The 24,542-nt window shown below is 38.6% G+C and overlaps 1 protein-coding gene across 3 annotated transcripts in view; it reads right to left on the minus strand.

Annotated features, from left to right (window-relative positions):
- Positions 1–24,542, minus strand: part of CDH10 (cadherin 10) — a 155,055-nt gene that overhangs the window by 34,867 nt on the left and 95,646 nt on the right. For 2 of the 3 annotated variants that reach the window (XM_005291559.5, XM_005291561.5), the window contains exons 4-6: positions 11,534–11,653; positions 10,904–11,071; positions 1,535–1,722 (exon numbers count right to left, since the gene is read on the minus strand). In XM_005291559.5, the coding sequence (XP_005291616.1) occupies positions 1,535–1,722; positions 10,904–11,071; positions 11,534–11,653 (476 nt within the window). The remainder of the gene's footprint in view (positions 1–1,534; positions 1,723–10,903; positions 11,072–11,533; positions 11,654–24,542) is intronic. The other variant, XM_042859893.2, reaches the window with a different exon arrangement.

A 24,542-nucleotide genomic window follows, 5' to 3' on the forward strand; every position in this document is an offset into this window, starting at 1 on the left:
CTAAGACAGAAAGAGGACAAATGTCCAGCTAGCCCTGTAACCATAATTCATTATTCTCCCATTTATAAAGTTTGAGTGGTCTAATCAGAGAGCATGAACAGAACTATACAACTGTGTGACTTAGATGACTAAAATACATTATGAATAATCAATAGCAAATAGTCAAATTCAATAGTTTATGAACAACCCAAAGGCTCAAATTTGTTCCCATAAACTCTCAATGAATACTTCTATGTAAAACAAATATATTCACAAAAACTAGGAGGAGCTCATGAACACTTCTGAAACAGGTGGAAAAAATGAGCTACTATGTCAGTTAAATTATTTGCAACAAGCTAACTCTACCACCAATACAAATCAAACAACTTTAGGACTGATCCATAATCCTTATACAAGAATAAGAATACTCTGAGCTCTCACCTTATGCCTTGTTCAATGAGTCACAAGTTCCAGCAAAAACATTAAAAGCAAAATATTTTTGGCTCATTTATAAATGTATGTGCTCTGAAGCACCAGAGGAAGAGGAACACTTGATGCTTCCAAGAAGTATGAAATTCATAATGCTTCTGGGTCTTGGGGAAAATGGTGTGAACTGAGGACTCTGTTTGGAAATTTGCAGGAATGATGACCTGATCATAAAATTGGACTAAACAAAGCATGTGTGCACATACATGACAATGTCTTTCCTACATTTTCACTGTGAAAATGACACACAGCTGAAACTAAGGGTATGTCTACACTTGAAAAGCAACAACTGTGCTGCTGTAGTGTAGATAGTTACTACAGTGACGGAAGGCATTCTTCCATTGCTGTAGTAAATCCACCTCTCCAAGATGTGGTAGGTAGGTCAACTTCTGTTGAATTCTTCTGTCAAGCTACCTGTGTCTACACCGGAGCTTAAGCTTACTTAACTACATCGCACAGGGCATGAAATTTTTCACAGCCCTGCCCGAGCAATGTAGTTAAGCTGATCTAACTTTGTAATGTAGACCAGTGCTAAGAAATCCACAGTGCTCTAGCTATGGTTAGGCATTCAACTGTCTTAGGTATTTTAGAAAATCCCACACTCTTAACTGCTGTTATTATTCTGTAAAGATTGCATGCTACTAAGCCCTGGCTGGCAGTTACTGATTGTGATGCGGTTGCCCTGTGATACTACAGTTATAAAAAAAGAGTTACTGTGCACTTGTATTTTGGATACAGTAATTCCCTATACTATAGCAGTACAGTATTTCTCTGAAATACACTGAAACCTGTTTCTAGTACCTGCTGAAAAACTGTGAGTCAAACATCAAACAAACTTGTACTAAAATCAGTGATGATCGTGGCAGTATATTGGAGATGGCCCTTTATACTCCTACTTCTCAGTAATAGCTCAAATACCAATTATTTCCTATTCTAAGTACAGGGAAACAGTACAAGCTCTAAGATACAGCTCTGTGGTAGCTCTTGCAAGTGTTTAATGTACAACACTGGGATTTACATCAGTCCTCTATACCAAAATCATTCAGTGGTTGTTACTGATTATAGACACCTTGCGCACAGTTATGATGCCTTCCTGTGTGTCCTTCTGTGTCACAATGTCAAACATATCTGTTCCATCGCCATCAACTATTCTGTATTCCATTTCTGCATTTTTCCCAGTGTCAGCATCAGTGGCTTTTACACTGCCAATGGCAGTGCCAACTGGGGAAGATTCTGGAATGCGGAGGTGGATGGTGTCTGCAAAGAAAAAGAAGCAGAACAAGTTAAGATATGCACAGCAAGTTTTAGAAAGTGCATTATGATACAGTCTTTAATTATATTATCATATACTATTTGTTCTGCAAGAATTCTGCTTCATTCAGTAGAGAGGGGAGAACAGGATTCTATTCTTGACTCTGCCATAGACTTCCTAGGTTATGTTATGCAAATCTATATAAATGCATATAGATAAGTGGGACAAATTAAAGTGGTGCAGACAAACTTCATTCTGATATTTTCTGACCTACATGCTTGACTTTGCAACCTTAGTGTTCTTTTAATATAATATTACATAGTGTTAGTACGTTTCAGATACTAATAATCACTCTACTTCTGTATGACTAAATATGCAAAATATTCAATCATACTCTGTAGGATAGGTATTTATTATAGATACAGAATATTCATTTTTCATGTGTCCCACAATCATTTTGTTTCACTTATTCCTGTGTCCGTAGCTACAGCCTTGGAAACTCACAAATGTAATTCTTTCCTTTGATTAATCAGAGGACTTTTTCCCCTTAAAAGCATCTATCTATTGCTCATTAACTAAACATTCCTATTAATATTTAAAACATTAAAAATTATAGTATAATTTCTTTGTTACACTTTACTTTATGCCTAATACTAAAAGGGCTGTAATCATAAAATACCCAATTGCTAAAATGACATTTAATTCTAAGACACAAAGTAGACCTATTTTAAAATCCTTATAATTGAATGGCAAACACTTTTCAGATTCTAAATACTAAGGGTGATATCCTGACTGAGCTCCTTGAAGAAAGAACCATTTTTTAGTTAATTTTTAAATCTACTTTGACACCACAGAAAAATTTAAATAGAGTTATTCCTATTTATTTGGTGAATAAAGTAAAAAATATGTATTGATTTGTACTTTTAAAATGAATCAAATTGGCACTAGCCTTGGTGCTTTCATTTTCATATTCTAGTTATAAAATTTCACTGGCATAAATATTTGCAAAAAGCATATTTTAAAGCCAACTGCATAACTATTCACAGAAACCAGATTTTAAATTCTCACATACATATATTTGCACGAGAAGTGCTTTCACTTTCATTCTGTCAAGGAACAAAAAGAATCACCTGACTTCTCTGACCAATCACACATAAGTGACCATTTGAAATTCAAGTATTTATCATCAATCCATATGGTAAAAAATTCAAGAAGATATGGCAAATAGATCTGAATAACAAACAAGTTCCAGGAAACTGCAAACAGCTCATGAAACTCCCATGAGAAAAAAAGGGTAGCTAGTTTTGTTAAATCAATTTTTATAGCAAATTAAACATTCAGCACTACTGTTAAAATTGAATGCACAAAAAAACACCCCTTTTTTATTAGTATTGTACTACCTAAACTGTTTCAACAGCATCCCTACACCTTTAGCATAGTACTGACAAACAACCATGACGGTAAAACAATAAATATCAAAAAAGAAATAAAACAGAGTTTTACTATACAGTCCAGCATTCTGGGTCCTATCTATGCCATTAAAGTGTAAGTGTAGGAAGAGGTCATTATCCTCATCTGCCAGGACCTTGAGGAGCCACATTGTGCATTAAGCAGCATTTTTTTTAAAGGATTTTTTTTTAATTGATACAGATGCTGCTATGACAATACCCTGTTTCAAAGAGACAAAGAGTCCTGTGGCACCTTATAGACAAACAGACGTATTGGAGTATAAGCTTTCGTGGGCAAATACCCACTTCATCAGATGAATATAGTGGAGATTTCCAGAGGCAGGTATAAATATGCAGGCTAGAATCAGCCTAGAGATACTAGAAGTGGGCCTCATCCTCCCTGATTGAACTAACCTCGTTATCTCTAGACTGATTCTTGCCTGCATATTTATACCTGCCTCTGGAAATCTCCACATTCATCTGACGAAGTGGGTATTCACCCACGAAAGCTTATGCTCCAATACGTCTGTTAGTCTATAAGGTTCCACGGGACTCTTTGTCGCTTTTTACAGATCCAGACTAACATGGCTACCCCTCTGATATTGCTGCAAAGAGGAAATCTAAGATAGTTACACTGTATACCGACTACCCATAAAAACCTTGTTTTCCAGTGGCTTTAGTTAACTAAGTAATGTTACCACAATATTTCCTATGCACTCTCTATGCTAAACATGGTGAACTAGGGGGAAATATTAAGTTTACATTATCTAAGGCAAAACTACTGTACAAAGAAAAGAGATGAACATGACACTCACAAGATGGCTCATCCAGTAACACAGTGATGCCTTACATCATAGTGCGGTATGGATTCAGTATTGATGCAGAGGAGTTTGTTGATGAGATGTATCCTGATAAATTAGCAACCCCAAGTCGTGAAAAACTTTGGCTTTTCCATGTGGGTCTCTCATGCAAATACAAACATTTCTGAGTTTGAGAGATCTGACAGGATCACAGTAGCAAGGACTTTAGCATTGCTTGTTTTGTCTATATGTAGCTTATATTAATTAGTAATGGGGGAATCTCCAAGGTTTGGAGCTTCAGTTGAGGAAAGCATCCAAACGTTCAGCTGCTTATCCAAACCTGTTGAAATCTCATTCCCTCACTAAAAATAAGTCCATGGCTCTCTCCTATCCCTTACTCTTGTCCCATCTATATCCATTCTCCTTTTGCTAATACTGTTGCAGAAAGTGCCAGAATTCTGAAATGGGAAAAAACTGACTTGGGCCCAGCAGACTAGAAATCTAGGTTTTACGTGATTGTGGGATGGTGATGTGCCCCCAAGCAAGCAGGATCGTTAAGGGATGCCAGTGGTGGACATGTTCCCCCAAAGAAAGGCATAAGAAGAATTGGGAAGGTCACTGGCAAACTTCTTTTGTCAATAAAGCTGCGGGAAGACCTAGGCAAGTCACTTGGTGGTTGCTCCTGATACTTAACAGAATGGTAGAAAGATTAAATAGGGTTTGCCAGGGGAGAAGTGGACTCCTTTTGAGGAGATCCATATCAAGGAAACCATCTGGTTCATTGTGAGGTTCAAGCTTATTCTTATTTTTAGGAATTAGTTTTTCTATCCCAGTTATTATATAGTGTTTGCCCAATGTAATTTAAACTTTGACATATTGGCTTTAGATTGTACCCACTTAGTGAAAAGCCATCAACCACCGTACCACAGAAGACAGAACACTAAGTCAAACTACATTTCTCATAGATTCATGGGGTTTGGGGTATGCCGTTACAGGATGCACAATGGTGATTGAGTATTGTATCACCAAAGTGCACTTAGCTCTGTTTACTAATATGTTTCTTGACACTCTTGCACCTCAGTGTTTTCAGCTCCATGATTTAGCTCATATTTACTTTGTCATTTTCATTACCCTTCTGTAATATTTAAATCTGTGTACTTTGCTACATTAGTACATAATCTCTCTATAATCTGTTAATGGTTCAAAAATGACAATGAAATCCCACTGCTCATATTTATAAAATAAATATTTATTCAGTGCTGTGAGAGACCGTGAGGAAAGACCATATGTCCCATAACATTTCACGAGAAAGTACACATGAAGGGGAAGACTTAAGGGTGCCATGGCAACATTTAGTCTCATTTTCCATATTCTTAGGTGTTTAAAACAGACTATAGAAGTTACTTCAATTTTTAATTTATTTTTTTCAATGAATATAGCTATGTTCTAACTGTTTTTCATTTTAAAATTTTAAAATGCTTTGTGGTGCATAAGAAACACTCATTGAACTTTGTTCTGCACTGCCTTTAATACATAGAACACCATCCCCAAAGCCAGACTAACTCCACTCCTTTGAATCCCTTTGCAAGTCCACTTCTTAATGCCTATAATACATTGGCCAACAGATAATGGATCGCTTGAAGGGTTATTTGGAATGGGGGCTAGCGGTGGGGGAGATAAATGGAACTACCAAGATATCTGTATATCATCATCCTGACCTGGTCTATGGTACTTATCACCACAGTATCAGACCACTCCCCCACCCCCTTCTGTCTTTTTGTTTGTCTTACAGTTTAAATTCGTTGGGGCATGAACTCACTATGGGTTAAATTGTGCCTTTAGGCACAAATCAGAGCAAAAGGCGGAACATAATTGGCAACACGCAGGCTTATATAGCCCTGTCAGGCTCTGTGCCTCAGAGACTAGTCTGAGACTCCTCCTTCCTCCTCAATTTACTAAGTACCAGTACCAGCAGCCAACTATGACGCTCCTGCATCCACTCAGCTGTGATGGCCAATGTATTTAAAGGTGAGAGGGGAAGGGAATGGGAGGAGCTCCACCGACTCCTTGTCCATCTACTCTGGAGTATATATGTGGGGAGGGGAAATAGTGAGCAGGCCACATCCACTTACTCCTGTGCATCCAAGCCCAATTAGCCTGCATAAGGGAGGGGGAGAGAGGAGAGAGAGTGTGTGTGTATGTCTGTGTTTGGCATGTAGTCTAATGATAACGTTTTCTAAAGTCACTTTTGAAAATGGGACTTAGGCTCATAAATCAATCCAGTGCTTTTGAAATTTTGACTCCAACACACTATATAGCCCTATGTGTTTGAACTGCACCTAGCACAACGAGACCCTGACCTGCAATCCAAATAAAGAAAAATGAGAGCACGTACTATACAATATTGTAATACTTATACTCAAAACGAGTATTATACTAAAATACTTGTGTGTAGCATGCCACAGAGACATGTTAGCGTGGGAGAGTTTAAGCCCTGCTGCTATCTGGGCTTATTTTCTCACACCAAAAGCTATAGCACAGTCAATAATTTCTTGACTATTAACCTTTCTAAAGTTCTATCGCTTGCTACACTATACTCAACCAGAACAACTTGTATTTAAATTACAGAGGGGAAAGATCTGTGAATTGCACTAGCTTTGTGGGTCCAGAGAACTCAAACAAATTAACTTTGTTGTTTTTATCAGCTAGGATGATCCCAAAACAAAGCTCCACTTCTGAATATAACTGAAGTTAGTGAAAGTGTGTGGATCGATCCAAACATGACCTTTGCGGTCCCTTCTAATCTTATGATTCTATGCTTGTGGCTTAAGCCCATTTCCTGAAAAATAGCAGCAGCAGCTCAAAACCTAGTGTTACATGTCTGTCCAACAGTGGGGATCCTGCTCCCAAAGTGACAGTTATCTGCTTGTGGATGTCCATGTGGGAAACTAGGCAATTTTTTGTAGCATAAGGGAGAGATTTACATAAGCACTTAAGGGATTTAGGAGCAAAAGGCCCATTGAAAGTCACAAATCCCAGCAATTTCTAAATTCAATTGTGGGCATAGGAGCTGGCTAACGTAACTGAATTTGTATTGGATATTCTTATTGGTAAATATCACATGGGACCCGAGGTAGAATTGTCTAATTACACTTGCATCATCTTGTAACTAAACAGAATGAGCTTTAGCTAAAGTCTTAGTAGCAACTGTTGTTCCCAATCATGAGATGAGCACTTGAGAAATTGTGCATGCACTCTCTGAGAAATGGCCTGGGATTTGAAAGATGTTCATGTTTCTCTAAATGTTCCACAAAAGGATGCTCTGGCATAATAAGTTATCTGAAATGCAGCTGTTCATGGCATCATGGTTAGTCATGTCAAAATCACAACCAAACCAACATGCTGGATTTGTCCACAGCTCTGAAATCAGTTCCCTAAGGGACACGTTTACTAAAAGCTTAACTGAGCAGTTTATTAGTGAAACCTATTAATACCTAAATAAAACCTAAATAATTTGCTGGGATATGTAATGACAATGTACCATCATCAAATACTGGTTAGTCATAACAATCCAAACACAACACAAAAACTGAAGTTATGCATTTCATTTTTCACAGTACTCTAATTAGTTCTTTATATTCTCTACATGTAGCTGTTCTAGGATAAGACATCTTTCTTTTCCATCACAAAATGCATTTTTTCCATGTCAAAATCACAAGTGGATTGACATGCTGAAGTGGTATATGCGGACTCCAATCCTTGGTTGCACTCAAGTTACTTATGCCACTTTGTTGCCACAAAGTGATGCTAAAGCCACCTTAGCTGGCCATTCCTCCATCATATGGTGATCCTTATGTTCCTACTCAACCTTCCTTCCTTACAGATGGGAAAAGGGGTGTTACCAGAGCATTCCAGCACATTGGTGTTCCCCATCTTCCAGACCACTTCCTTGTGGCTGTTATCAGGTTACTCTAATTTATACCCTGGGACCAGCACCTGGTTGGTCTAGGACTGGGTACCCTTTGGGCTCCCAACTGAGCTGCACCAAATGACCTATGCCTGCAGCTGATGATTGAGCTCACTGGGTATTAACAGTGATCAGTACCCTGAAGTATCCACAGTAAACACTCCATAATGGACATCAGTGTTGTCTTCACTGGTTTCAGAAAACAGATGTTTATCTAATAAATTTATGAATCTAGTGAGACTGTCCAAATCATGAATCTGAAAAAAATGTCTGATTAATATGACAGATTTATGATTATAAATTCATTAATACAGTAAGAGACTGTCAATTTCTTTAAGCTCATAGACATATGAAGAAGTCAAGAATCATTTTAATGTTTATTTGCAAGTTTTAGATGCAATTTAAAGATTTTTTTTAAATCAATACTACTTTAGTAGTGTCATGAATCTGGCAAGTTTTCAATCAATTTCATGAACGCTTTAAGATTTGTGTGTGTCTGGTGTAATGTACTCCATGTCTAACAAAGCAGTTGCAGGTATCAGCAGAAAGAGAGGGGTAGCCATAAAAATATCTCCAACTGCAAAGTAATACAGTAAACATTTGCTATAGATGAAGGGCCTTATAATCACTTCCAATTGAAGTCAATGGAAAGATGCCTACTGACTTCTCTGGGAGTTGGATCAGGCCGCAAGTGAATACAATTAATATAAAAAACTAAAAAGTCATAGGTATTCAATGAAGAATTCAGTTATAGCAGTTCTATAAAGTCCACTCAGACTCTCAAGACAACATTCTGGCCCGTGGTAAAGGGGGGGAAAAAAAGGAATAAACAGAAATAAGCAGCTGCATCTATATTTAGTGCCTAAATACTATACTAAATATAACTGCTGAAGCCAATCTATGAGGCTTTTGCCCTGCAGTTTGTAGTGCAGACAGCACCTAGAATATCTTCTGCAGTAGTCTGCAAAACTGCTGAGACCAGCAGGATGTAATACTTTCATGCACAAAGCATCAGAGGTGCCACGATCCTGTATGTACAATATGCATCTACAGAGAAGTTAACATATCAAAAGAATCGCTGTGGAAAAGTGAAAGTAGATAGCAAGTGACAGGTGAGTGGCAAATTCTACCCAGGGGAAATAATTGTAAGTATCCAGAATTGTCTTTGATTTATCTGTTTTGAATTTTCAGATGAAGTTATTTCTCAATGTAGTCACATGCTATTAAATACAAACAGTAGACAAATGGCTACATATTAACTGCAGTGGTAGCAGAGAATTTAGAAAAATACACTGCATGTAATTTCATAATGAACGTGCTGAAGTCTGAGGTAATGGCCCTGATTCTCCTGTGTCAGTAAAGAATTTAGATGCAACACCTGCAATCTCAAAAGCAGGGAAGCTTTGTCTGGACTGGCAGGAAAAAGGGGCAGTGGCTCCTTTACGGGTTCCCTCTCCTTTGAGGGCTGGGAGTGGAGTGATCAGCAAGGGGTGGGAAGGAATCACCTGAGCTGGTGGGTGGGCAAAGTGGGGCTCAAGTAAGTAATTGGTCCCTGTGCACGAGGGGGTGGGGAAGCCAAGATAATTCCTGGCTCCTCCTTGTGGTATTTCGTGCAGGCACTGATTGCAGAGGGGATACAGTTCTGTAATCAGCAGGAGTTGGAAGGGAATTTAAAGGAAGATATTCCATGAAGAAGCTGGACACTGAACTGGGGCTCTTAACATTTGGCACAGCAAGGCAAAGCCCATCTTTCACCAGCCCTGCCATTGAGTGCCAACAACAGGCTGGGAAGAAGCTGTGGAAGGGTGTGGGGACTAAAGACAGCCTTGCATGAGGTGCAAAATGATTAAGGCGGGAATCATGACCTGCACTGTATAAGTTATTGCTGGACAGTTCCCAGAGGAATTAAGCTAATAAAGTTGTGGCCTAATTAAACCACATCACTTGCATCTCATCTTTCTTCCTGTGTGTCCAAGACAATTATGCACTGCCTGCTATTTCTTAATGAACTTGCTGAAGTCCGAGATATTGGGCCTGACTCTCCTCTGTTGTATACCAATGCAAGTCAGGCATAACATCATTGAAGTTAATGGAGTTGCACCAGGATAAAAGTAGTGGGAGAGAAGAATGGGAATTATTTGCTGTTACAGAATCTTGGGCACTCTATAAATGTTCTGGCTGCAATATATGCAAAATGTTTTAAATAGGTAGTAAAATGTTCACCTACGTAAACCATCCTACCACAAAGAATTTTCAAGGAATATTCTAACAAGTTTGCAATATAAAGACTCTAACAATTACAGGTTACATAAATAGAGGCTAATAATGGTTTCCTATTCTAGTTTGAGACTATGAAGGCTTGAAAGCTGTACTATCACAAAAAGGTTAAAAAAGCAGTATAAAGTGCTTGGATAAGTTTAAGCTGTCAAAAACAGCGATGTTAAATGCCATTCATATTCACTTTGTGAGGTTCTCTGCATATCAGCTTTTTATAGCACTGTCTATACAAATACAGATCTGTCTGGATTTCCTTCAGGTAATTCCTCCCCAGAGTTGGGGTCTTCATGATTAAATGTTTAAGCAGGGACTACAGTGCACCTATTTCCTCCTTGCTAAAATTAATACATGTTTTGTTTTCCAGTAAGAATTAAAAATGGTTAATCTATAGGCAACAGGAAAGAAAGAATTGCTTTAATGCTCTTATGGTTCTGCACCCCCCACCCCAAATAATCCTGAAAGGTATCCCAGGTTTCCTTTTGTTATATTTGATCATGTAACCATTTCCCTGAACAAAGGAGTACTGTAACATTTAATTTTCTACTTTAATAACAGTGAATAAATCTGTACATAAGCCTTTTGTTCATGTGTGCCCCATAATCTAGATTTACTTTAAATTAAACCAGATGGCGATTGCTTAACTCTTTAATTCTGAAGCTTTTGTTGTGCAGGAAGACTATTAAATGTTGCTTACTCTGGGGGAATCGCGGTGGATTGTCGTTGACATCAGTCAGTGTGATGTTCACCGTAGTGGTCCCTGATAATCCACCCATCTGGCCTCCCATGTCTTTTGCCTGGATAACTACTTGGTACTGCTCCCTGTTTTCTCTGTTCATGTTTGGCAAAGCAGTCCTGATGATGCCTTTAGGAAAACATGTAAGCAATCGTTATCCATCCCTGCATTTTTGACATGCACAGTACCACGATACTGAGTCTTTTCAATGTGTCTTTAAAAACATATTTTTCAAGCGTGCATCCACTATCAATGCAATCCAATTATCTGTGTATCTCTGTGAAGAGTCTTCAATACAGCTTCTCTCTCTCTATGTACAATGATAGAAACAAAAACATTAGTACTACATTACAATTTTCTAGTTCCTACCCAAAACAATACAAGTAACTTATGTTTTATTTAGGTAGCTGTAATATAGATGGCTTTCACATTTATTACAAGGATTGTAAGTTACTGAAACACATGAAGTAAGAAACATTGTAGCCCTTCTCTGCTTGGCTTTGTACAAATCTGCTCTATTTTTGGTGAGTTTTCTAGAAGAAAGAAAACTACTAAGCTTGTGGTAGACGAAAACAATATCAGCTTCCTGACCTGTTTCTGGCTCCACAGAGAAATATGGCTGTCCCTGAAGTATGCTGTAGATGACACGGGCACTGTTTCCATATGAAGGGTCATCGGCATCAGTAGCTGTGACTTGCACCACAGAAGTACCTGTAGTATCCAAATTCAGCTTAGTTCTGCATGTCACCAGAAGGAGGAGCAAAAGCACTAGTTTTTATTCAAATCCCATTGAAATTTTCATTGACTCCTGCACCACAGGGACCTCAGTTTGTTCATCTACATATAAATTTGTGGTCAATTTAAAAAAAAAAGTATTTACTTATTCAAGTTTTAGGATCTAGTACGAAGCAGTTTGGAACTTGTTTCCTTAAATCTGAATAGATGATCAGAACGAAGTTAGTACAGTCAAACCAGAACAGCAGGAGAGTTTAATGCATATCCTTACATGATTATTATTGGCTAATAACCATTGTTTTCTTTTAGGTTTTTGAATATAAACAAGTGTCTGTGTTTCAGTGACACCAGATTGTCTCATAAATCTTTCTGTGCACTGATATCAATGCATTATACAAAGATCCAGGAATATTAAAGGGACAGCAGATTGAATGGTTCACCCAGATCTGCACTTCTCACCCTGGTGGCAAGAAGGAGATATAAGCCACCATTGCCTCTCCACTCTAAAGAGAAAAACAAATACATATTACATAAAACATGCATATTTATCTAAAAGATACATTTTGAAATGTCTTAATCTTCTACACTTCATGGAATAGCATTGCCATGTCAAACTTTTCTGCGAAATAATCCCTCCCCAAACCCTTCAAGTATCGTCACTATTATTTCTTTTTATTTCTTCTTATTATTCCCCATCCCGTTGAACTCCAAATGATGGCACGTCTAGTGATGGGGATTATCATGATTGTTTCCTATCTATTGTAGCTCCATATACTGCACACACATATATACTTTTGCTTCTCTTGTTCTGAATTAAAAAATCATCTATCACCATGGGATCTGCCCTCTTGGCTAGCCATTGGATTTCTTGGGGACAGGAAGTCCTTCAGATACATTTCTTCTCCTGTTCCAGTTATCTTCCCTCTCTTGCATACCTTCACCACATCATTGCATAATATTGACACCTGTGACAACAGCAACCAGAATCAGTTTTCTGTCCTTTTACTGATCTACACTAACCACTGATCCTAAAAGCAATTGTCATGGCAGGGTGTATGGGATAAAGGTTACGCTGTTACTTTGCATGGAGCGCGATTCTCTAAAGGTGCTAAGCACTCTGATCCTGACCTAGCAAATTACTTAAGCACATGATTAACTTTAAGCATGTGAGTAGTCCTGCTGATGTCAATGGAACTATACATATGCTGAATGTTAAGCACATCCATAAGTGCTTTGCTGGACCAGAACTAGAAAGCTCAGCATCTTGCAGAATTCAGTCCCTACAGAGCAAACAAGAAATGACTGAGCAAGGGGTACCTCTAAAATAAGGCAAGAGCATGTTGGGGGGAACATGCTTTTTTATGTTGATGTTCATATGAACACTTAAAAATAGAATGCAGAATTCATTTAAGAAAATGGTATTGGGAATAGAAATCATAGAAAAAATGGCTCCACGTGGAGACTGGACAAACACAGACAAACATCTGGAATACCTTCTGTTATACTAATGATTCCTAAAGACCATGTCCACATGAAGCAGAAAACTGAAAATCTAGAAAATTCTTTGACATATACTAATCTACAGATTTCCTTAGTGACGCTGAAAAACCATCTTGGGAACTGATAAAAGGTAAGGCTGTTCTTTTAGACAAGGTACCTTTTTAACCCTGTAAATTAAGAAGAGAGCCACATGTGCGTCTAGATGATGGAAGGAACCAGACCAGAGACTGACTCAGCTGTTTGTGACACTATTACATCTTTTGGCACAGAGTAGATTTTGAGGGGTACAGTGCTCATAATTTCAGACCCAGTAGCAAAAGTTAAGTTTTAAGACTCTGATCCTTCAATTTATTGTGTGTGGATGGACTGCTGAATCTGCATGCAACAAATTTCAGGTCAGGCTTAGGTTCCTGATCCCAAACAGCATAGGTGTGAAGTATTGCACATCCAAGGCAAAGATAAACAATGACGAGCACTATTGCATTAATGCAAGTGACACATTAACGAGGAGAAGGAGTCAAGCCTCAGAGACAATGCATACATAAGTTCCTGATTAGCATGATGAAGGTTTCTTTTTAGACCATGTCTCCTGAGATATGCTCATTCTCTACCCTGGCCTTGCCCCCTTTCTTACCCCGTGCATTCACAAAGAAGGGAGTGGTCACAAAGGGGCTTGACATATACTGCTACCAAGCATGGAAGCCACTGTTTAGAGCTTAAATCTGTGCTGGAGCACAACTTTGCACACTCTTCTGTATATATCAGAACAGCTTGCAAGATCAGGGCCTATATCACAATGGTGTAACACATTATGCAGTGGAGAGAACGATCGTTAAATTCCCAATTCATGCAAGGCAATATCTGTTCCTCCTCTTTAAGCAGCAGTTTATAGACTTACTAGCTGAATTATCTCTCTTTATTTCCTTTTAAGAGCTGAGTGAAATTGGAGATGCTCATATATACATATGTTTTATACAGACCAATTAGCAGCATTTATGAAAAGGAAGTCAAATATGTTGCAATTGGATTCTCTTCCTGTTTCTACCAAAACTAAAATAGGTCTGTCAGAGTTCTCGCTGGAGGGTAATCTGGAGGAAAAATTAGAGAATATACATATAATTTCTGAATCCTTAGCAGAACTCGACCTTTGAGTGTTATTTGATTGAATTTTGAAGGGTAATAAGACTCTGGATACTGGATATTATTTCTTCTTCCTATATGATGATGCATTTTTATTTTGATTTATGGTATGAATGCTAATGAGAGGATTAAATTAATGGACATTGAAGTGAAGTTACAGTAAAAAATTGTCCATTTTTCTTTCTCCAATTTTCTTTTCAATAGCATGTGAATACTCTACATATCTCTTCATGGCTTTGCAACCTGAATGAATGAGGGGAAAGTTGATGCTCAGTGTTTTCCTACATATAAAAGCAATTTAGCGAAACAATGTGAAGAATTATGCCCTTCCTTATAATCAATATTTTAAAAAGTTACAGAGCAACCTTAAAAATGTAGAAATACAAATATTTGAAACTGCCAGCTTGCACTACATTTTTGCTATGCTTCTAAAGAAACAGAGCTTTCTAAGTAATAGGACATTTATTGCTTTAAATTCCATTTTTGATTATTTGTTGTTAAATTAGTTCTTAACTCTGAACAGCTTGTTGTAAACTTTTAAAAAGTCAAGAATGCATGCCTTTTTGAAAGACATGTTTTAGTTAAACATCAGTTGTTTGGCTGAGGACAGGACTAAATGGGTGAAATGCTATGGCCTGTATTATACAGGAGGTCAGACTAGATCAGAGATTCTCAACCTATGGTCCATGGACCACCAGTGGTCTGTTAGGTTCATTCAGGTGATCAGTGGATAGTTCCCTCTAAAGTGTGCGCCTGGGCAGTCACACACAAGAGAATGAAGGGCTACCCACCTAATTAGTGGAGCCACGCAGGCGTGGTTCCACTAATTAGGTGCCTGGACCCTGGAGAAGACGCACATGTAAGGTGAGGTGCTGGCCTTGGGGGGAAATAGGGGATAGGTGGGAGGGGGCAGTGGGTTGAGAAGAGAGGGCAGGGGGAATTTGGGATGTGCAGGACTGTGGCGGCCAGAGAAAGAGGCGACTTTCCACAGCTTCAGGGCTGTGGCTGCCGGGGAGAGAGACGGCCCTCCTTCCCAGCCTCAGCTCAGGGGCTGCTGCGGTGTGGGAGACAGGGCACATCCATCGCATTAGAAAGATAAAACTACTGATATTAAAATATGAATTGTGTGCTTTTATTTGTAGAACAAAAAAATGTTAATTATTATTAAGATTTTTTTTATATAGCACTTTTATCCAAAGTGCTTTACAATAGTTAGCTAACGGTACAAACAACATTTCGAAAGATCATTACGTGGGCTGCCAAGACCCTCACCAATTTTCAGGTGGTCTGCAAAGAAAAAAGTTTGAGAACCACTGGACTAGATAATCTATAGGTCCCTTCTGGGTTTTTTGTTGTTGTTGTTGTTGTTTTTTAAAATCTATGCATTTATTTCTTTTCTTCTGGATCTTATAGCATGCCTTTCTGAGAGCTTTGCTCCACCAGTTGTGTTTCTCAAGGTGCACAGACAACATCTGACTCCATTTTCATTTGAAACCACACCACATTAAGCATGGAATAAATAATTTTGGATACCTTCCCTCTACCTCTGTCACCTCCATACCTGTAGTGACCAGTGTTGCAAAGTGTCCCCAGTGCAGTTTCACACCATGCTGGAACTCTGAGCAAGCATCCCAATCCAAGTAGACAGATTCAGGCTAGCCCAGCTTGTGCAGTAAAAACAGCAGTGTGAATGTTGTAAAAAGCAACAGAGAGTCCTGTGGCACCTTTAAGACTAACAGATATATTGGAGCATAAGCTTTGGTGGGTGAATGCCCATTTCGTCGGATGCAATGCAACTTCGTCGTGTGGATGTTGTGGCACCAGCTGAGAATTAGGTTAGTCACTTGAGCTTGGACCCAGGAGGTCAGGCGGGCTCGAGAGCCTGTGCTGCCGCTCCAGCCGTAATGTCCACATTGCTATTTTTAGCACATTGGCTTGAACCGAGCTAGCACAAGTCTGTCTACTCAGGCCGGAAAGCATGTTCCCAGTTGCAGTGTAAACACACACACACACAGTCCTTCTGAAGGCCATATATTTGACCCTGTTCCGACTGAAATCAATAGGAGCAGGCTTGGGCTTTGCATCAATTCACTCATTACCAGATAGTGTCATGCTGAGGGCAATGTGGAGCCACATCACCCGCTGTGGGGTGGAGGGCAGGTTTGGTGAGGGATTGAATTTTTCAATGCTGTACCACCTCTTTGGATGGTGCTGCCTGTTTCCCTTTGTTCACCCGGCCAGTTGCTACGTGGTGGTTGGGGGGGCAAAGCATGAACTCTGTTAAACTTGTGCCTCCTTTGGATGTAGGAGATATTGCTGGGGTCTGGCCCTTGCACAGGGGTGGTAGCAGGGGGGATAAAAGTAAAGTAAAGCTCCTTGCACCCTCTCCATGCACCACACAGGGATCAGACACAATCTCAACTACAATAAGGATCTTGAGATTAACCAAACAGAAAAAAAGACTAATTTAGTTACATAATATATTCCCAATGCATCCGAAGAAGTGGGTATTCACCCACGAAAGCTCATGCTCCTATACGTCTGTTAGTCTATAAGGTGCCACAAGACTCTTTGCTGCTTTTACAGATCCAGACTAACATGGCTACCCCTTTGATACTTATTCCCAATGAATAATTCTACCAGCTCAAGTTATGATTTGTTCTAACCTGCAGCCTTATTGTCTTCTATTTTGCTATGCTGAATTGCATGAGTGTCTAATCAGCCCCCAAAAATAATTTATTCAGATCAATTTGAATGTGTTAGCTGCTTTCCTTTATGTTTCATCTGCACATTTAGCCACTTTTGAAACAAAACCCTCTTTCAGGCTATTCAGGGTATGTAAAAGTGGACCTTGACTGCCCCTTCCAATACTACCTAGTCATTACCTCTCTCAAATGATAGTTACCTCTTGAGAAACCATTTGTTTCTCATCTGGTAGCCAATTTTTAATCCATTTCAATAGCTCTCCCATGTACTAGTCTTTATAGATCAAATTTTTGTGGATCAGTCTTTTGTGGGAATAGTATCAAAAGCTTTTCTGAAATCCAAGCAAAATGATTGCACATCCTTCGCTTCCCCTTTGTTTGCCAATTCAGTCATGTACTGAAAAATACTGAAACAAATTTATCAGACCTCTTTTGCCTGGTCCACACTAACCCCCCACTTCGGACTAAGGTATGCAAATTCAGCTACGTTAATAACGTAGCTGAATTCGAAGTACCTTAGTCCGAACTTACCGCGGGTCCAGACGCGGCAGGCAGGCTCCCCCGTCGATGCCGCGTACTCCTCTCGCTTAGCTGGAGTACCGGCGTCGACGGCAAGCACTTCCGGGATCGATCCCAGAAGATCGATCGCTTACATCCGGACCAGGAAGTAAGTATAGACGTACCCTTAGTGTTGCATAGTCTTTCATCAATGTTTCCATTTTAAAACGAAGTCAGCTTAGGTAACCCATGAAAATAGGTTGCATTTTTGATGTTCGGTGATATGGTACACCATTTTAGATGGGTAAGTGTCTCATGGCATTACTGAAATAAATAGCAGATCTGATTCTCCTCCTTTTACTTACACCTGGTATAAATCAGGAATAACTATCAAATTAATGGAAAATTTGTAAGAGAGAAGAATCATGTCCAGTGCACTTAAGAGACATTTCCCAGTGAAAGAAGAACTGTAAATACTCTGCTCTATGCAGCCTTCAAGTTAAATCCTGTCCCTTGGATGTACATATATAACTCCTGATGAAATTGGTAAGAGGCAGAGCTACATGTTGAGAGCAAACTCTGACTCTTACGTTATAAAGCTGAGACTACCATTGTATGGTAGGACATAAAAGGGCCAGGATTCACCAAGCACACTCCAACTACTCTGTAAATAGACCAAAGTAGCTGGAATGTACTGGTGAATCTGGTACATTATATATAATTTATAGAATAATTGCATTAATCCAATTTTACCCTGCGATAACTCCACGTTTTATGCCACACAGTGGAGTAATCCACTGCTGAATCAGGCCAATAGCGTTTACATAATATAACTAAATAGCCATCTGCTAGAATATTATAGCTCTCAGAAGGCATGTCTGAAAATAATTGTAATGATACCTTTTGAACATCTTTAAAGTCTGACCTAAACTGGGTATAATAATATTAATACACTTCACACTTTATAGTGCTTTCCATGTAAGCATCTTAAAACACTTTACAAATATTCATGAATTTAACCTTTAAATTAGGTAAGGATCAGACAGGATAATTCACAAGAAGAAAGTCGTATAGGAAATGCATGGCAGAGCTTGGACAAGAAGTCAGACCGTCTCCCTCCCAGTTCTGTGCATTAACTACACACTAAGCTCCCTTCTGCTGGAGTATCTATACAAACAGCATGCTGAAATAGCAGAAATCTATCTGCTGTTTCTAGAGAAAAAGAGGGGAAATAATTGCATATGCTTTCCAGTTTGTTAATTTTTGAAATGTGAGCGCTATATTACATGCAGCAAATTAAGTGGAGAGGAGATAGACTCAGTGAAAGTAATGTCAGAAAGAGCATTTAGGTACCTGGCATTCGAGTAAGTGGGCAAAAAGGTGCTGGAGACAAGCATAGCACTAGAGATTGTGTAAACCTTTTTGGGTGGCCTTTCAAAAAAATAACATAATAATCATTATTCCTTGGATTTTTCTGCTGCTGACTGTAGATTTTATTTTAGTGTCCAGTGGATTGAAAAAGTGTTTGGTAAGAAATGTGAAGATGGAATGTAATCATATGAGCCATTAAAACCTGTCATTCTGAGATTCTAGCTGAGCAGATGCAGGAGGGTTTTGCTGGGGAATTAGCAGAAAGAAGTAAAGAAAAAATAAAAATATCCAAAGTGTTAGCATGGTGAGTGATTTAAATAAGAAGGGAATGCTATAGAAAACAATAATTGCTGATATTTTAGCAGTGGGAAAAGGGGACGTATCATACTAATGAGAGAATGAACAAAAAACCTGGGGAGCAAGTAGAGCAGTGGCAGCTATAAATAGTCTCTATTGGTCTTCTGAAGAAAAAGACAAAAGGAAAACTATGTCTAAAGATGACAGGCTAACTGTGGGATGCCCAAGTTGCGGTCCACATGTAAACCCAGAGGGAGGTTACACCTTTATGAAGTGCACGTTGATATCCATAATGTAGGAAGGCAGAATTGATTAGAGGGCTAGAAGAACAACTAGGAAGGATGATAGCCATCAGAGATGTGAAGAAAATCATAGCTTGGGGAATTCATAGGCGGTGCTGCTAAACCCTGAAGATATGAGGTGAGATAAGGCTAAGGGAGTGATTAAAGAACAGAATTCCTTGGCTGGAAATGATGAATAGAGAAGAATAATTGAAAGGAAAGAAAGGATGAGATCATAAAAGGAATCATCAGGTTTAAAATCAGAAATGTCTATTCTTGTCTGAAGGATATTAGCAGAGAGTCCAAAGGAAAAAGCACAGGGAAGAAAATGGATTTATCTGCAGCCATGAGAAGAAACCCTCAGTGAAACATGAGAAACACCAAGAAGACAGGAAAGAACAAAGAAGAAAGTTATAAGTGGTAATCCTTTGGGACTCAGTGAGGAAAAGAATGAAGGAAGAGGATATGTACAGTAATCTACACAAAGACATCAGGGCAGCGGGCAGCCTTACTGGGATACTGACCTAAATGCAAGGTCCTCATCTTTGCCCATGACCCTCACAGAGGAAAAATGAACAAGGTAATACGGGTCATGAACAAAAGACTAAAATAGGTAATACTGCAGGGTGACATTCTCAGACATTTCTCTCATACCACAACCAGAGGCAGAATTCCTAAATGCACAAGGAATGCACTAGCTACTACCCCAACCTAAGGAAGAGCAGCATATTGCTGCATGCATGTCCAGGTAGCTCCACAGTTTGATATACTCGGGGACTAATCCTGAGTCCTTTCCTATTCTCTTTGGAGTATTTCATGATCAAAGGGATACTAGGAGGGAACAGTCCCTGTGCTCCAGGGATAGGGTGACCAAATAACAAGCGTCAAATATTGGGACACTTTTTTTTTTCCAGGGGAGGTGGGTGGCAGGAAAGGGAAATAGTTGACTACATAAGGCAAAGCCCCTAATATTGGGACAGTCCCAATAATATTGGGATATCCGTTCGCCCTATCCAGGAAGAACCAGAATTTTAACTACGTCTTACTGCTGCCTCTTCCACCCTTTTCCTACTTGTGCACTCATGGAGCTGCAGGGCACATATCTGGACTACTGTGAAGAATGCAGACGGTTTGGTAATGACACTCTTCACTTGTGCAAATTGTGAAAAATCCTGGGGGCTAAAAACTTGACAGGTTTGTTTGAAGGATAGGGAATGGTACATGAAATCTTAGTAAAATGTTAGAACTAAAAAGGGCCATAGAAAGATGTACCCAAGAGTCCGGGTACTGTTAGAGTAAACTGCAGAACAGTTATTGGTTATTTTTAAGAATTCTTGGAAAAAAAGAGATGAGACCTTATAAAGAAATTCTGTAGATATTAATAGGGCTGAATGTAATAGGAATCCATAGAACACTAAAAACTTCTTCATTAAATTCTATCAGATGCTTAAGAGAGCCTATAGAAAGGATATGATTTTCTATTAAATTTACAGGACTTTCTCATAAAGGACAATTATTCCAGAAACAGAGTAAAAAGATAATATGTGATATTATGGTTATGGCTGAGATGGCACTTTCAGCCTAGGTTCAATGATTTGTAACTTTATTTGGAAAAAAAATGGACCTTATTCTTCCCAGTGCTTAAAGAGGTCTGAAAAAAAAAAGGAGTCAACAAAAATCTGGAAATGGCAGCTCTGGTAAGGCAGTTATTAAAGTGCACCCCTCCGTCATGTGGCTCAATTTTTATTTTTTTTTATTCTATTTTATTTATTGAATAGGGTCTGTGACCCACTCCCTATTTTAAGCACTTTCACCTTGTGCCTTGTGTAATTTTTATGCTTGTGCTAAATGGGCATAAAATGCTACTGTTATGGGTTGAGTTAAACCTCCTTTAAACTGATGGTTGTCATATCTGCCTTTTATTATTGATACATGTAAGAAACAATTAAGCTTCTTTATGGAACCAGATAGAAGAAACAATAACAGCCTTCACCCAAATCAAAGGCACATCACCGCCCGAAACACAGGCAACTGCAAGACATATAAGCAAAGGGGTTTGCCTGTATTGTTTGGTGGTGATGTCTGTGCCTGTCTCTGAGAGAGAAGCAGGAGAAACAGCACAGAAGCTGAGAGGGAAGCAGCAGAAAGCCAAGGTCACACCTAGAACAAGCACTGGGAACACTGCAGAAATGCCTGGAGAGAGCTTTTGGGCTAGGTGTTGAGCGGGCTAGGGGCTTGGAACTGTGAGAAAAAAAGCTCTTCTGTTGTTTAAATCCTGCTGTGTTCAGGGAAACAAGATATGCTGTACTTTCTTAGTAAATAAGCATAACTGCATCAATATTAGCTTAATTGTTTCTTACATGTATCAATAAATGAAACAAACCACTAATTTTAGCTAAGTACTTGGGTTAAAAGCGGGTAGCACTATTACCATGAATGTGAGTGCAAAATTCTGATTTGGCAGCATTTTACATCCACTTTGCACAGCAGTAAAAAGTCAGGCCCTATGCTTTCAGCTGAAAAATCATATGGATTATTTCAGCCTGTTAGAAAATTGCCCTTGAATTTGTATTTATACTGCCTGGAGCCTAGAAAAAAATCCTGCTGGCAACTCACAAACAGAAAAAAGACTACATTTGTGAAATAAAATTGTTCACAGTTAATTGTTTGAGTAGCTGTTATAACTGAGCTAAAACAGTGGTCCAAATCTGCTCTTTACTCACAGAATTTTGTCCTATTAACTTCCATAGGACTACTTGTGTAAGTAAAAGGGGCATGATTTGATCCACTATACTCAGAATACACAAATTTTGCTTTCTGTGATAACTAGTGCATATTCCAAGTATATAAATATTATCCATCCACCTTCATCATTTGTACTGGATTGAGCCTAGCAGATGCAGTACTCTTTTTTTGCAGTGCAGCGGTTTCAAAGGTTGTTTACCTGGTGACATGAAGTACATACTGGCACCTACAGACCCAGAGAGTGCAAAACTTTGAACTGAATGTGAGGTCTAATGATTGCACATGAAACTATACGTCACGAATATCTCAGATGCATTTACAGGAAAGGGGCTTTTTTGTAATTGAGAGCCAACCAGTTGAAACTGAACATGGAATCATTCACATTAGGTATTGTACATTAGGAAAATACTTTAAATGAAGGCTTGAATCACTTTCATTAAATGTATCCAAAAATAGTATATATAGCCTAATGGGATGTCTTTTAGAGAAAGATTGTGAGAATGGGACTGATGATGTGAGATATCTTTTCCAATCCCAGCTCCTTCCATATGACTTCCTTTCCATATGATACAGAACTTTTCTGTCAAAATCTTCTCCTTAATTGAAGCTGCATGACATTTGCTGAGACTTATGATACTAGAAAAGCTCTAATTTATATATACACATTAATTGTGTGTTCCATTTTAAAATCACTGAAGCTAAATAACCTTGTTGTGATCCCTTCATCATTCAAACTAGTTTTGTAGGGTCCCAATTAGGGCTGTTGATTAATTACAGCTAACTCACATGATTAATTAAAAAAATAATTGTGATTAATCAGTTTTAATCGCACTGTTAAACAATAGAATACCAATTGAAATTGATTAAATATTGTGAATGTTTTTCTACATTTTCATAAATATTTTATTCTGTGTTGTAACTGAAATCAAAGTGTATTTTATTCTTGATTACAAATATTTGCACTGCAAAAATGATAAACAAAAGAATTAATATTTTTCAATTCATCTCATACAAGTAATGTAGTGCAATCTCTGTGTGGTGAAAGTGCAACTTACAAATGTAGACTTTTTTTGTTACATAACTGCACTCAAAAACAAAACAATGTAAAACTGCGGAGCCTACAAGTCCACTCAGTCCTACTTCTTGTTCAGCCAATTGCTAAGACAAACAAGTTTGTTTACATTTACAGGAGATAATACTGCCCTCTTCTTATTTACCATGTCACCAGAAAGTGAGAACAGGCATTTGCATGGCACTTTTGTAGCTGGCATTGCAAGGTATTTACATGCCACATATACTAAACTTTCATATGCCCCTTCATGCTTCGGCCACCATTCCAGAGGACACGCTTCCATGCTGATGATGCTCATTAAAAAAATAATGTGTTAATTAAATTTGTGACTGAACTACTTGGAGGAGAATTGTATGTCCCCTGCTCTGTTTTACCCACATTCTGCCATATATTTCATGTTATAGTAGTCTCAGATGATGACCCAGGACATGTTGTTCATTTTAAGAACACTTTAACTGCAGATATGATAAAACACAAAGAAGGTACCAATGTGCGATTTTGAAAGATAGCTACAGCACTCCACCCAAGGTTTAAGAATATGAAGTGCCTTCGAAAATCTGAGAGGGACGAGGTGTGGAGCATACTTTCAAAAGTCTTAAAAGAGCAACATTCCAATGAGGAAACTACAGGACCCGAACCACCAAAAAAGAAAGTCAACCTTCTGCTGGTGGCATCTGACTCAGATAATGAAAATGAACATGCGTCGGCCCACACTGCTTTGGATTGTTATAGAGCAGAACCCATCATCAGCATGGACACATGTCCCCTGGAATGGTGGTTGAAGCATGAAGGGACACATGAATCTTTAGCACATCTGGCACGTAAATACCTTGTGATGCCGGCTACAACAGTGCCATTGCAGTGCCCGTTCTCATTTTCAGGTGACTTTGTAAACAAGAAGCAGGCAGCATTATCTCCTGCAAATGTAAACAAACTTGTTTGTCAGAGTGATTGGCTGAGCAAGAAATAGGACTGAGTGGACTTTCAGTCGCTAAAGTTTTACATTGTTTTATTTTTGAATGCAGTTATTTTTTGTACATAATTCTACATTTTTAAGTTCAACTTTCATGATAAAGAAATTGAACTACCGTACTTGTATTAAGTGAATTGAAAAATACTATTTCTTTTGTTTTTCTTTTACAGTGCAAGTAATTGTAATCAAAAATAAATATAAAGTGAGCTCTGTGCACTTTGTATTCTGTGCTGTAATTGAAATCAATATATTTGAAAATGTAGACAACATCCACAAATATTTA

This window comes from Chrysemys picta, chromosome 2 (assembly GCF_011386835.1).
Source record: "Chrysemys picta bellii isolate R12L10 chromosome 2, ASM1138683v2, whole genome shotgun sequence".
In the NCBI taxonomy this organism is placed as follows: domain Eukaryota; kingdom Metazoa; phylum Chordata; order Testudines; family Emydidae; genus Chrysemys; species Chrysemys picta.